At 42.3% G+C, this 14,894-nt stretch overlaps 1 protein-coding gene across 1 annotated transcript in view; it reads right to left on the bottom strand.

The window, feature by feature from the left end:
- APPBP2 (amyloid beta precursor protein binding protein 2) overlaps positions 1–4,720 on the bottom strand; it is a 62,963-nt gene extending 58,243 nt beyond the window's left edge. Inside the window, exon 1 of the mRNA XM_070478595.1 lies at positions 4,263–4,720. Within this exon, the coding sequence (XP_070334696.1) occupies positions 4,263–4,400 (138 nt within the window). The 5' untranslated portion in view covers positions 4,401–4,720. The remainder of the gene's footprint in view (positions 1–4,262) is intronic.
- Positions 4,721–14,894: the final 10,174 nt, after the last annotated feature.

Here is a 14,894-nt window from a genome sequence, read left to right as displayed (position 1 = left end):
GGAATTCATTTTGGTGTAAAGTGTTAAGTATAGGTCTAACACTCCCCGCAGATAACCAACTTCCTCCCATCTGTTTAAACACAGCATTGCCCTATAACTTTAGTATATAAACAAATTCTTAAATATGCTTTAGCTTCCATGTACACTGTCTACTATGTCCTAGAAATCAATTTCCCTCTTTGCTGTTCTTTTGCCAATACTATATAGTTTTAAAATATACATGGTTTTCTAATAAACTTGACTATCTTGAATGTTGTACATTTAAAATTTTCCTTGCTCATTTATTCTCAGGTAATTAATTCCTCCATGTAAGCATCATCTTTAATAAGTTTCCTATACTTAGTAAAATCCTGAGATTCTGATTCAACTTGCAATAAATTCAAAGCTTAAACTGACATGAGTTGACATATTTATAACATATTACCTTTCCATCCATATACAGGGTATGGCTGCCTATTTATGTTCTTTTATGTCCCACTCCCACTAAAGTTTTTGCTATTTATTTATTTTTGGCCACGTCACAGGGCTTGGAGATTCCCCAACCAGGGATCAAACCTGGGTCCTTGACTATGAAAGTACAGAATCCTAACCAGTGGATCACCAGAGAATTTCCTGTTTTCAATTTATTAATCCTAAGAGCTTTTTAATGTGAAAAAACATTAACTCTTTGGTTGTCAAATATGTTGCAAGAAATTTTTTTTCGATTTGTTACCAGCCAATTTTAAAAGATAATATTAGTTGAGGATGAAAGATAACTAAGAATAGAAATAAACACAAAAAAAGAAGAAAAAGTACAATTCTAATACTAAATCAGGAATTCATTCATATGGTTTTCAGCAGGAGATGTACAATAATAATTTTTAAAACCCCCAAATTACTAAGTTAAAGACTGAAAACAAAAAATAAAACACATTACTGAAACACTTCACCTGGTCAAAATTTAACTCTATGGCAAATCCTGTCACTGGAACAGGATATAGAACAGACCATTCAGCAGTTACAATAAAAAGATCACAAACTTCATTCTTTGAGGAACCCAGCCATTCACTCTATTTGCTTTCACTTGGTATATAATTTCATAATTCTTTCTATTCACTTTATCTACTTCTATTCCCAAATCGTTGAGTGCCCTTAGAGAAACATCATTCTGAGTCAGAGACATCATTCAGCAGAGTACTGTTTTATTGAACCATCTATATCTTCTGTCAATTTTTTAAAAAACATATATTTAGTGAGCATCCTTTTCTATATACTTTAGCAGCCATTCCAACTTCTGTTTAGCCTTTATACATAAAAGTCACCACTACCGTCCCTTACTGTCAGCAAGTGATCCTATCCTAATTCCTTACAACCATTCTTCGCAAACTTACCTATGTTTATACTTTATGTCTTTACCTCTTTCCATCTGGTCTTAGAGGAAGTAGTAGTCTTTTCCCCAACTCCAATGTAAGACTGGTACCTTAATTAATGGATGGTGAAAGAAGGGGCAAAGTTCATTCAATTAATGTCTCTATTCAGGGTCTCTGCTCCATAATTTATTTCCTGCCTCATTTGTATATTCAACCTCTCATTCTGTTTTGGTGTCTGTCATTCAGACAAGAAGTATATTTTAACATCTTCCATCCTTAAACTTTCGGAGAAGGCAATGGCAACTCACTCCAGTACTCTTGCCTGGAAAATCCCATTGACGGAGGAGCCTGGTAGGCTGCAGTCCATGGGGTAGCTAAGAGTCAGACACGACTGAGCAACTTCTCTTCCACTTTTCACTTTCATGCATTGGGGAAAGAAATGGCAACCCACTCCAGTGTTTTTGCCTGGAGAATCCCAGTGACGGGGGTGCCTGGTGGGCTGCCATCTATGGGGTCGCACAGAGTCGGACACGACTGAAGCGACTTAGCAGCAGCAGCACCAGCATCCTTAAACTTTTAACAACTTTCACATTTTACCCTTCTACAGATCAATCCCTCTCTCTCCCTTCCCTTCTTAGGAGCCAGTCACAGCACACCTGCTTCTTCATCTCCTATTTATTCCATAACCGCATTTCCTAAAGCTGCACCTGAAGCTACTGACAAAAATTAACAGAGTGACAGTGAACTACGGTGAATCGGGATGGGGGAATTTTTGATGCACAAATAATGTAATTTTGTCTGTGACTATGCCTATTGATGGAAGTTGGGGCAACTGGAGGGATCTGATTATGGGTTTCTCCTCGGAAACCATAAACTGAAGAAAATTGGAAACTGGAGAAAACCGGAAGTAAGCAAGAAAGCAAGGTAAACAGGAATATTGGGTATGAGACCTTGATTAAATTACTTCACTTTCTCACCTATAAAACAGGTTAATACCCTAATTTACAGTTAAGTTGTGAGGCTTAAACAAAATAACTGTGTTAAGAGCACTTACAGTTTCAGGCATATGTTAAATACCGTCCTTTTCTTTAGCACAGTGCCACATTCCCAACAGGCAGACAACTATTAAGGAATAAAATGTGTACCCCCCAAAAAAAAAAATGTGTACCCAAAAGACGCCATATTAAAACTTTGTGGACTATGTGAAACACAAAATGTGGCAAAAAGCACCATCTGTTCAATCACTATTAATAATCCTCAAATGAAAAGCTTCAATTAGAAATGAAAGTTACTAGAAGAAATCCAGGTACTTTGAAGAAATTCAACCACTGAATGTACTTTGATTAAATTTCCAATGATTTTCTCTAAAAATTGTAAAATGTTACAATATACGATATAATAAAATGGATACAGTTACCACACACACAAAGTTGCCGATTCCCAGGCTGAGAAAGAACTCTTAACTCAGGAGGAATACATTTTAAATACACAAAACTTCCTTAGACACACACAAAAGTAAATCAATGTATCAAAGGGATCTGGAATAAAGGGAGGTTTTTCTTTAACAACCCCCCCCCCAAATAATAATATAAATGACCAAAATGAATATTCTCCAAATATCTAGCGGGTAAAAATTGTTAAACTGGTGTAAAGCAGCTGGATTTAGTAGACAGAATATAGCAAGTCAGCAGCTTTCTGAAAAAATATTCCGGGGTGGAGAAAGCGGGCAATCTTCCCAATGAAACAACTGCCATAAAACACCATATATATGTAAGAACATACACATCTGTTAAATCTTAGTTTACAATGTTCCAGCCAACTTACAAATCAAGAGGAAGTGTTTAGATCTAAAAAATAAATCATACTTTTACTTCTGGTCAAATTCTGCATGGGTGGCTACTGGAGAAGAGATATCCACGCCGATTCAAGGCAAGGAGGACTGAATAATAAGGCCACTGTTCACATTCAAATGTGGGGGGAGAGGAAAAGGGAGGCTCCGAGTCCATAAAGTTCTCCTCCCTCTCTAAACACTGCAAGACTGTCCACGTCTAAAGACACTTACCCTTGAACCTCCTTGGAAACTGAACTTGGAGACTTTTTGTTCAGATTTTTGAGGGGGAGCGATTCAGAAATGCTACAAGATTGCAACTTTCAACTACATGAACATGATTTACATTCTAAAGTGTTTTTTGTCTGTTTTTTTTTTTTTTTTAAAGAAAGACTTTCTTCCTTTCAGGTAGTTTATCACCATCCCCGTATTAATAAAACCGCCTATACAATCGCAAGGATCAATACAAACAAAAACCACAGCTTCAAAGGATATGCGAATAAAGCACACCACTACTTCCAATAATTTCTCAACTTCCTCCCAATGACCGACGAGAAAGGTGACACGAAGCAAGAAAAGAAAAATACTTGCGAAGGAGGCAGGAGAGAGGAGAAGGCAAAAAGGAGGGTGGAAAAGCAAAAAAAAAAAAAATATATATATATATATATAAGTCCAGCTGATGCTGACACTTAACTGGGAAAAGAGGGCAGAAAATATTCCCGAAGTCACAGTCTGGAAGGCAAGGACTGAGTGGGACAAGGGCGCAATAGAGGAAGTCCACGCGAGAGGCCTACCCAGAGGGGCCCCGAGGTACGAGGGAACACCAAAAGCGGGGGGGGGGGGGGGGGGGTCCTCACTGCGAAGAGATATCCATCCATCAAGGCCCGAGAGCTTGAAACACGAAGATAGCAGATGGAGCGTTTCTACACCGGACAGCCCGGCACCGCCCCAGAGGTCTCGGGGCGCCGATCCCACTACGAGGGGTGAGGGGTTAAACGCGGGGGTTCGCGGACGTGGAAGGGGGTGCGGCCCCAGGGGCTGAGGCGGGAAGAGCAGGCCCACGGCCCGTCGCCCACGGCCCGTACCTTGTAGTACACGTCGAACTGTATGTTCTCGGGCAAGGAGCGGATGTCGCGGCGGGAGCGGATGTAGTTGTCCACCACAGCGGAGATGGCGGTGTTATACAGAGTCTCTGGGATCCACTCGAGCTCCACGGCCGCCATCTTCCTTCCCTCCGCCTCCTCCGCCTCCTCCGCCTCCTCCTCCCGAAGGCCCCCGCCTCCCTCCGTAGCGAACTCCTCAGCGGCCCCGGAGGAATCCGAGGGGCGGCGGCGGCGGCGGCGGCCCACGCGGGCACACGGCAGAAGGGCGCGGCCGCCCTGACTCCTCCCGGCTGAGCTGCGGGCGGCGGGCGCAGGCCCGGGGGTGGGGGGAGAACTCGCCAGAGAAGCGGGGCCAGCCGCGCCGAGGCCTCACATTCCGGGTCTGCGAAAACCCTGGGCTCCGTCCCAGCGCCGAGCTCTGCAGGGGCGGGACTGCGCGCGCGCGGCGTCGTGACGTCAGCGCACGCCGACGCGCCGGAGGGCAGGAATGCGGCAGGGAAGAAACTCGGGAAGGGTAGATCCGTGATCCCGCCCACGGGGAACAGAGTTTTTCCTTGGGGGCCAGGGTTGGGTGGTTGAGGGGTAACTTTTTTTCGCTGGGACGAGTTATGACAGGTTTTTACCAGCTGCTGCCGAGCCTCCAGCTTCATCTCTCCTTTCAGCCAGTCCTTCTTCGGGAGTTCTCAGAACCCTTTCGAAATGCAGGCAAAAGTTTGGATGCACAATTATCAGTCCACTGAAGATCGCGCGTTCAGGGAATTCACATTGCTCTGGAAACATTCCCTTCGGCTCCAGTTCCTAAATCGAGTTAGGAACCTTCGGCCTAGAACTAGGGATCAGGATGAAAGGGAGACTTGCATTGTGTAACCATTTGCACTGTTTGAACTTTACTGTTTCTTTTTCCTGGTGAAATTTACCGGGGGGCGGGGGGGCGGGGTGGAGAGAACTACTTAAGAAAAATCTGGTGCGGCGGTTAGCCTGATTATGGAATTACAAATAGTGATGAGAGATAAAGGGCTAAGTGGTGGCCGTGATATGACTTACTGGTAAAACAGAAAGAAAGATTACAACTTTCTCCCTTAGTTCTAGTCCCAGCCTCAGGGGAGAAATAATTGAGAGTTCTTGTTACAGCTCTCTTCCATCCTCAGCCTGAACATCTGCTACTTATGTAACTTAATTTCCCGTGTCTTAGATTTCAAGACTTCATGCAACATCTTTCTGCTCCAGTTTAAGGAAATTGTCGTAATTAGTGACACTGTCGGTCTCATAGTCATGCTATAGCAATGTAAAACCTGAAAACAACAATGATAATAACGTGCTGACATTTAGAGCTTAAAGAATTGGAAGTGGCTCTTCCAGTTCACCCCGGTATGTCAATGTTAAAAGGTTAAATAGTTTGGTGAGAAGGAAGGAAACAAACACACTTAGTCCTCTTCTCGGTCTATACCAGTATTTACTCTGTAATCAATGAACCAGGGAAAGCTGGGGTTGGCCTTAACGTAGGGTTACCAGAATTGGCAAGTAAATGCAAATACCCAGTTATTTTAATTTCATATAAACAACCAATCCTTACCTTAAGGTGCTAATTCCAGAGTTGGAATCCATTTGCAGGCTCTTGTGAACTGGCTGAACAGAGGAGAAAGTGGAAAACTAGGCCATTTTTGTTGCAGTCTGCCCTCAATTGAAGGAAGAAACCCTTTCAGTTGTACTCTAGAAAATTAATGAGTCCCAGCAGAGCTGGTATTTGAACTCGATAATTATATAAATGCTGCCTTTCATATTTTGGATGATAGCATAGCATCTGAATTTTCAGTGGTCAAGGTCAGATCATGAAGGTGCTAATGTGATGCTTATGACCGTGGACTTTATCTTAGAGATGATAGGGAATCCTTAAAAGACTGTAAGGTAGTAAAAGAATCAGATTTGTCTGTCAGCAAGAAGACAGTAATCGTCTATGACCAGCAGAGCCAGAAGAAGATCTTGAATCATGCACTCCTGGCTACAGAGGAGAGAAGACAGAAAAGGCCTGCTAAGGTGTCATGGCCACCTATACATTTGGGTGGATGAGGTCCTTTGTATCACAAGGTTATCCCCTCAGTCCACCAAATCTCCTTTAAGCCTTGACTACTGGTAGCCTCAAATTTGGCAGAAAGCCTTCCACTCTACAGAGCTATATGAAACATGAACTTGGTCCAAAAATCCTGAGAATTCTAAGAGGCAATACACATTGTAACTTTTTTTTTTTTCCTTTTTCGACTGAGCCCTGCAGCATGTGGGCTCTTAGTTCCCCAACCAGAGGTTGAACCCATGCCCTCTGTGTTGGAAGCCCAAAATTTTAACCACTGGACCGCTAGAGAAGTCTCTGTAACCCTTTTTAACTTGCAATGTCTCCCTTCATTGAGATGTTGGAGGGGGCATCTAAGTACCTTGCTGTTGAGTCTGATTGGTTTATGTCTGCTTCAACAAATGGAGTGCAGCAGAAGTGATGCTAAGCCAGAAAAGGCCACACTGAGTCTACCTTCTTCTCTGGAATACTCCTGGATTCCTGAGCCACCTTGTAAGAAAATGAACTACCCTGAGGCCACTGTGCTCTGAGTAAGCCCAAGCCACATGGAGAGGCTACATGTAAGCACTCCTGGTCAACAACCCCAGCTGAATGCAGCCTTTGAGTCATCCCTGCTCAGGTATCAGTTGTTTCCATGAAGAAACCGCCACATGATTTCTCAATCCTAAGACATTTGAGTTGGGCTTCCCTCACAGCTCACCTGGTAAAGAACCTGCCTGCAATGGAGGAGACCTGGGCTTGATTCCTGGGTCAGGAAGATCCCCTGGAGATGGAAATGGCAACCTGCTCCAGCATTCTTGCATGGAGATTCCCATGGACAGAAGAGCCTGGTCGGCTACAGTCCATGGGATTGCAAGAGTCGGACACAGCTGAGCAACTAAACCACCACCACCAAGACATTTGAGTTACCTTCAGCCTTTCCTGTAGAAAATTATGAAAGAGATGGGAATACCAGACCATCTGACTTGTCTCCTGAGAAACCTGTATGCAGGTCAGAAGCAGCAATTAGAACTGGACATGGAACAACAGACCGGTTCCAAACAGGAAAAGGAGTCCATCAAGGCTGTATATTGTCACTCTGCTTATTTAACTTATATGCAGAGTACACCATGAGAAACGCTGGGCTAGAAGAAGCACAAGCTGGAATCAAGATTGCTAGGAGAAATATCAATAACCTCAGATATGCAGATGACACTACCCTTATGGCAGAAAGTGAAGAACTAAAGAGCCTCTTGATGAAAGTGAAAGAGGAGAGTGAAAAAGTTGGCTTAGAGCTTAACATTCAGAAAACTAAGATCATGGCATCTTGTCCCATCATTTCATGGCAAATAGATGGGGAAACAGTGGAAACAGTGGCTGACTTTATTTTTCTGGGCTCCAAAATCACTACAGATGGTGATTGCAGCCATGAAATTAAAAGGCGCTTGCTCCTTGGAAGAAAAGTCATGACCAACCTAGACAGCATATTAAAAAGCAGAGACATTACTTTGCCACCAAAGCCCGTCTAGTCAAGGCTATGGTTTTTCCAGTGGTCATGTATGGATGTGAGAGTTGGACTATAAAAGCTGAGCACCAAAGAATTGATGCTTTTAAACTGTTGTGTTGGAGAACACTCTTGAGAGTCCCTTGGACTGCAAGGAGATCCAACCAATCCATCCTAAAGGAAATCAGTCCTGGGTGTTCATTGGAGGGACTGATGTTGAAGTTGAAACTCCAATATTTTGGCCACCTGATGCAGAGAGCTGACTTATTTGAAAAGACCCTGATGCTGGGAAAGATTGAGGGTGGGAGGAGAAGGGGACAACAGAGGATGAGATGGTTGGATGGCATCACCGACACAATGGACATGGGTTTGGGTGGACTCCTGGAGTTGGTGATGGACAGGGAGGCCTGGCGTGCTGCGGTTTATGGGGTCGCAAAGAGTCTGACACAACTGAGCGACTGAACTGAACAGCCTTCTCAGTCTTTTCAGATGAGGGTCCAGGCATCAGTAAGCTAAGTGAGGCAAGTATCCTTGCTCTGCTCTGAAATCCTGACCCACAGAAACATAATAAGATGGTTCTTCATTTATATCATTAAGGTTGTAGTGGTTATGCCACAGCAGGTCACTGGAACACCCCATTCCAATCCCCTACAGTTCCCAGAAACCCATCACTTAATAGACTCCATAATCAACCTGTTCCCTCTCAGAACTATACATTACTAAACATACGGATTCATTCACGAGAATGAGACAATTCATATCCTGTGTTGGACAATTTTCTTAATTTTCTGACAATGGCTATGCTACACTACCTATAAGAGTGAACTGCCTAACCGTAAGTATCAGAATGGAGCCAAGGATTTTTTCCTTTTTTTTTTTTAAGATATTTATTTTTGGCTGCACTGGGTCTTGGTTGCTGCATGCAGGCTTTTTCTGGTTGCGGCGAGCAGGGGCAGTCTCCAGTTGCGATGTGCGGGCTTCTTATTGCCTTGGCTTCTCTTATTGCGGAGCACTGGCTCTAGTTTCGCAAGTCCAGTAGCTGTGGCTCGTGGGCTCTAGAGCTACTGGCTCAGTAGTTGTGGCACATGGGCTTAGTTGCTCCGCGGCGTGTGGTATCTTCCCAGACCAGGGATTGCACCTGTGTCCTCTGCCTTGGCAGGTGAGTTCTTAATCACTTGACTACCAGGGAAGCCTGAGATAATGACTCTTGTCCTAAATTTGTAGAGGCTTTTTCAGAGGCCTTCAAGTCTAAATCCACATAGTCAACACCCATCAACCACAAACCAACAATCACATGGTCCTCATAAATAGTCATCAAGACACACCTATGGCACCACACATTACAGAGGCAAAGTGACTGGATCCTATAACTTGCAACCACCAACGAACAAAGCAAGGCTTTCCAACAAGTTCTCACCACTTGGGGACACAATGCAGGTAGGAAATTCTGCCTCGTTCTCATCTTTTAGTACCATTATCCATATCTGCAGAAAACTCAAAAGCGTTTTTCTGTACATGTTCATGGTTACGATCCATCTTGTCTGGGCCTCTTTAAATTCATCCTGCTTGCTACATGTGGTTTCTTGTCTCCAAAATTAATCCGAACTGCTACTTGCTAAGATGCTCCCCCAATCTTGTTCTCTACTGTGTTCATTAATATTGGCCCTAAGAGCAATAGAAAATATAACCTATCATTTGCCAGTCCTTATTTTGAGGAAGCCCCCTTAAAGCCCCACGAAATCTGCCTACTTACCCTGACGATCAGAAGTAGAGAATCACATGTTGATGTTTGGCAGAAACCTACACAATATTGTAAAGCAATTATCCTTCAATTAAAAATGAATCAATTATTTTTTTAAAATTAAACATAAAAAGGAAAGAAGTAGAGAATCAGCATAGAAGGTATGAGTGGTTTTGTATTTTGCTGCTAATGCTGGTCCAATACAGAATAAAAGTTTAAGGGTCATTCTTGAAAAGACAGACATATAATCCATAATCACAATACAACGTGAGAAACACTGTGATAGAGTTTCCTTGGGATGTTATAAGAGAAGTAAGGAGATAATGACTTGATTTTGGATGTAAAAGTTACGTAAAAGTTCTAAAACAGGTCAATCAAAGCACTTTCAGTTGCAGTGAATTTCACAGGATAATAACGAACGGATTTACTTGAGCAATTATAGGTGAGTTCGTTTCACCTTGACACTATAGCTCCAATTTCTAGGAAATTTTCTAATTATCAGAATGCTTAAAATACATGCAAAATTTTGAAACAGAGTTGTGGTTCTTTATCTGGACCAGTAAAAAGTTTTAACTTTCTCAATGAGATAGAAAATAGGAGGAAAGTAAACTAAATGCAAAGTGATATGTAACCACCTCATGTAGCCATGTGATCAGCCTTCCTAAGTGCATTCCAACCACATCCAACTCCCACCACACTGTTTAGTCCAAATATACAAATGATACAGATTTTTAACTTAGAAGACAAAATATGTGGTGAGGTCATCTACTGAGCTTAACAACATACTGAGAGTTTGGGTCCAGTTTTGAATTTTTAAGGATGAGTTTTCTATAATATACACAGGCAGACTTGGGATAGGTTTCAAGACTGGGGGAAAAACCTGATAATTTTTGAAGATAGTTAAGTATGAGAGAGTAAAAAGAATATATCAAAAGAGAAGAAGAATGTATAATTCAAGAGAAAAGGAAACTTAAAAGATCACATTATAAACTGCCATGAGACATCCCTTATAATGATATGTTACAATTTAATTATATCATGTGTGGATGCCATCTCCCCAGCAGGCCTGTAAGCTTCTTAAGGACTAGACCATATTGTGCGTTTCAGATACCAAGTCTACTGCAGACATAGGGTGAGCACTCAGTAATTATATTAATAAATGAATAGATCTTCCTACTTCTCTTTTGGAGGGGAAAAACACAGAGTTCACTGCTTCCAAAAATTTACTTCCTTTAAACTCATACTTTGAAAAGCACACACTTTAAAATAGTTTCTTTTTCCTTTTAAAATAATGTTGTGAAATATATAAAACATTAAACTTACTATTTTAACCATTTTCAATGTACAATGTGTTGGCAATAAGTACACTGATTATTTTGCAACCATCAACTTTACCCCTCCAAAACTTTTTCACCCTCTCAAAAACTCTGTACCAATTAAACAATAATCCCCCAATTTCCTTCTCTTCTCAGCCCCTGGTAACTTCTAATCTGTTTTCTGTCTCTATGAGTTCACATATTCTAGGTACCTCATACAGGTAGAATAATACAATTTTTGTCCTTTTGTGTCTGGCTTATTTCATTTAGCATGTTTTCAAGGTTCATCCATGTTGTAGCTTGTATCGGAATTCAGTTCCTTTTCAAGGTTAAATAACACTCAATCGTATGTATATACCACATTTGTTTATCCATTCATTAGTTCATAGACATCTGGGTTGTTTTCACATTTTGGCAATTGTGAATAATGCTATGACCAGAGTATACAAACATCTGTTTGAGTCATTGTTTTCAATTCCTCTGGGTGTATGCCTAGGAGTAGAATTGCTGGATCATATGGTAATTCTCCCCTTCATGGATCACTGCCTTGTCATGGCACTTGCATAACTTGGTAAAGCTATGAGCCATGCTGTGCAGAGCCATCCAAGTCGGATGGGTCATAGTGGAGAGTTCTGACCCAATGTGGTCCACTGGAGGAGGGAATGGCAAACCACTCCAGTATTCTTGCTGCCAGAACCCCATGAACAGTATAAAAAGGCAAAAACATATGACACCAAAAAATGAGCCCCCCAGGTTGGAAGGCATCCAATATGCTACTGGGGAAGAGCGGAGGGCGATTGCTAATAGCTCCAGAATGAATGAAGCAGCTGGGCCAAAGCAGAAATGACACTCAGTTGTGGATGTGTCCGGTGGTGAAAGTAAAATCCCATGCTCTAAAGAACAATGTTTCATAGGAACCTGGAATGTTAGGTCCATGACTCAAGGTAAATTGGTCGTGGTCAAGCAGGAGATGGCAAGTGTAAACATCGATATTTTAGGAATCAGTGAACTAAAATGGATGAGAACGGGTGAATTTAATTCAGATGACCATTATATCTACTACTGTGGGCAAGAATCCCTTAGAAGAAATGAGTAGCCCTCATAATCAATAAAGTCCAAAATGCAGTACTTGGGTGCAACCTCAAAAACGACAGAATGATCTCCATAATATCAAAGATGCATTTCAGCAAGGATAGGCATGATAAAGGATAGAAACAGTATGGACCTAACAGAAGCCAAAGAGATTAAGACAGGGCAAGAAAACACAGAACTGTACAAAAAAGACCTTGATGACCTGAAAATCACGATGGTGTGATCACTCACCTAGAGCCAGACATCCTGGAATGTGAAGTCAAATGGGCCTTAGGAAGCATTGCTACCAACAAAACAAACGGAGGTGATGGAATTCCAGCTGAACTACTTAAATCCTAAAAGACGATGCTGTTAAAGTGCTGCACTCAATGTGTCAGCAGATTTGGAAAACCCAGCAGTGGCCATAGGACTGGAAAAGACCAGTTTTCATCCCAGTTCCAAAGAAGAGCAGTACAAAAGAATGTTCAAACTTCTGGGCGCTTGTGCTCACTTCCCATGCTAGTAAGGTTATGCTCAAAATCCTTCAAGCTAGGCTTCAGCAGTACTTGAATTGAGAACTTGCAGATGTACAAGCTGGGTTTAGAAAAGGCAGAGGAATCAGAGATCAAATTGCCAGTATTTGTTAGATCATAGAGAAAGCAAGGGAATTCCAGAAAAACATCTATTTCTCTTTCATTGACTACACGAAAGCCTTTGTATGGTTCACAACAAACTGTGGAAAATTTTTAGAGATGGAAATACCAGACCATCTTACCTGTCTCCTGAGAAACCTGTATGCTGGTCAAGAAGCAACAGTTATAACCTTACATGGAACTACTGACTGGTTCCAAATTGGGAAAGGAGTACAACAATGTGGTATATTGTCACCCTGCTAAATTTATATGCTAAATGCTGGGCTGGATGAGTTGTAAGCTGGAATCAAGATTGATGGGAGAATATCAGCAACCTCAGATATGCAGATAAAACCACTCTACTGGCAGAAAGCAAAGAACTAAAGAGCCTCTTGATGAGGGTAAAAGAGGAGAGCTGGCTCAAAACTCAACATTCAAAACACTAACATCCTACATCCAGTCCCATCACTTTATGGCAAAGATGAGGGGGTAAAGTGGAAGCAGTGACAGATTTTCTCTTCCTGGAGAGATCCCAGAATCATTGCAGCCATGAAATTAGAAGTTGCTTGCTTCTTGAAAGGAAAGCAATGACAAATCTAGACAGTGTATTAAAGAGCAGAGGCATTACGTTGACAGCAAAGGTCCGTATAGTCAAAGCTATGGTTTTTCCAGTAGTCATGTATAGATGTGAGAGTTGGACCATAAAGAAGGCTGAGTGCCAAAGAATTGATGCTTTCAAATTGTGATGCTGGAGAAGACTCTTGAGAGTCCCTTGGACTGCAAGGAGATCAAAACAGTCAATTCTAGAGGAAATCAATTCTGAATATTCATTGGGAGGGTTGATACTGAAGCTAAAGCTCCAATATTTTGGCCACCTAATGTGGATAGCCCACTCACTGGAAAAGACACTCATGTTGGGAAAGATTAAAGGCAAATGGAGAAGAGGGCAGCAGAGGATGAGATGGTTGGATAGCATCACCGATTCAATGGACATGAACTTGGGCACACTCCAGGAGACAGTGAGGGACTGGGAGGCCTGGCATGCTGCAGTCCAAGGGGTCGCAAAGAGTCGAACATAGCGACTGAACAAAGGCAACATGGTAATTCTATTTTAAACAAATAATTATTTATTTATTTGGCTGCTTTTAAGTCTTATTAATAGTGTGTCGTGCACAATCTTTCACTGCAGTGCACAGACTCTCTAGTTGTGGTGCTTGAACTTAGTTGATCTGCAGCATGTGGGATCTTAGTTCCCTGATCAGGGATCGAACATGGATTGCCTGCATTGCTAGGTGAATTCCTAACCCTGGACCTGCACAAGGGTTCCAATTTTTCCACATCTTCACTCTTGTAATTTTCCACTTTTGATAGTCATCCTAATAAGTGTGAATTTGTAGGAACATCTTTATACATATATCTATTTAAATAGGTGAGGAAACATCTATAAATTAAGGTGGAATTTGTACTTTTTTAAGGCTCTAGATATGTATTGCCTAAACATTTTTTCCAGCATAACTTTATTGTCTTCAGCTGTATATTTAATACATTGTCTTCTTATTGGGCTAGCTGATCACTGTATTGTGAATTTTTGTGAAATACAAAAATGTTTTAATACCACTTCACACTCATTGAATATTAAATAGGTAGCTGAAGATCTTTATCTCCAAACCCCTGCGTGGATCCCAGAGTAAAAATGAAAAAAATATTTGAGGGGACTTGAAGGCAGAGGGTCTATTTTCCTTTTTATTTATTCTTTATTTTTGGCCATGCTGCTCAGCTTGTGGAATCTTCCCTATCAGGAGTCGAACCCAGGCCCTCGGCAGTGAGAGCACAGAACCCTAAGCACTGGGTGAGTGCGTGCTCAGTTGCTTCAGCTGTGTCTGACTCTTCGCGATCCCATGGAGTGTAGCCCACCAGGCTCCTCTGTCCACGGGATTCTCCAGGCAAGAACACTGGAGCATGTTGCCATGCCCTCCTCCAGGGGATCTTCCCAACCCAGGGATTGAATCCGTGTCTCCTGTGTCTCTTGTACTGCAGGCGGATTCTTTACTGTTGAGCCACACCTGGGAAGCCCCCCCTAACCACTGGACCACCAGGGAATTTCCCAAGGGTCTACATTCATAAGTAGCATCCAGAAAGGGGGTAAGAACACACAGCAGGAACTGCGGTTTGATAGACCCAGGGAGACGAGCCTTCGAGAACATCCCAGGGCATCCCAGCTTGACACGGGAGTGCATGTTTTGTTCAGTCCCTCGGTTGTGTCCGACTCTTTGCAACCCCATGGACAACCCAAGAGTTTCTCAGAA

Source organism: Odocoileus virginianus, chromosome 17 (assembly GCF_023699985.2).
Source record: "Odocoileus virginianus isolate 20LAN1187 ecotype Illinois chromosome 17, Ovbor_1.2, whole genome shotgun sequence".
NCBI classification, from domain to species: Eukaryota; Metazoa; Chordata; class Mammalia; order Artiodactyla; family Cervidae; genus Odocoileus; species Odocoileus virginianus.
The sequence above is the reverse complement of the archived record's forward strand: the minus strand, read 5'-3'. Positions and strand labels throughout refer to the sequence as shown.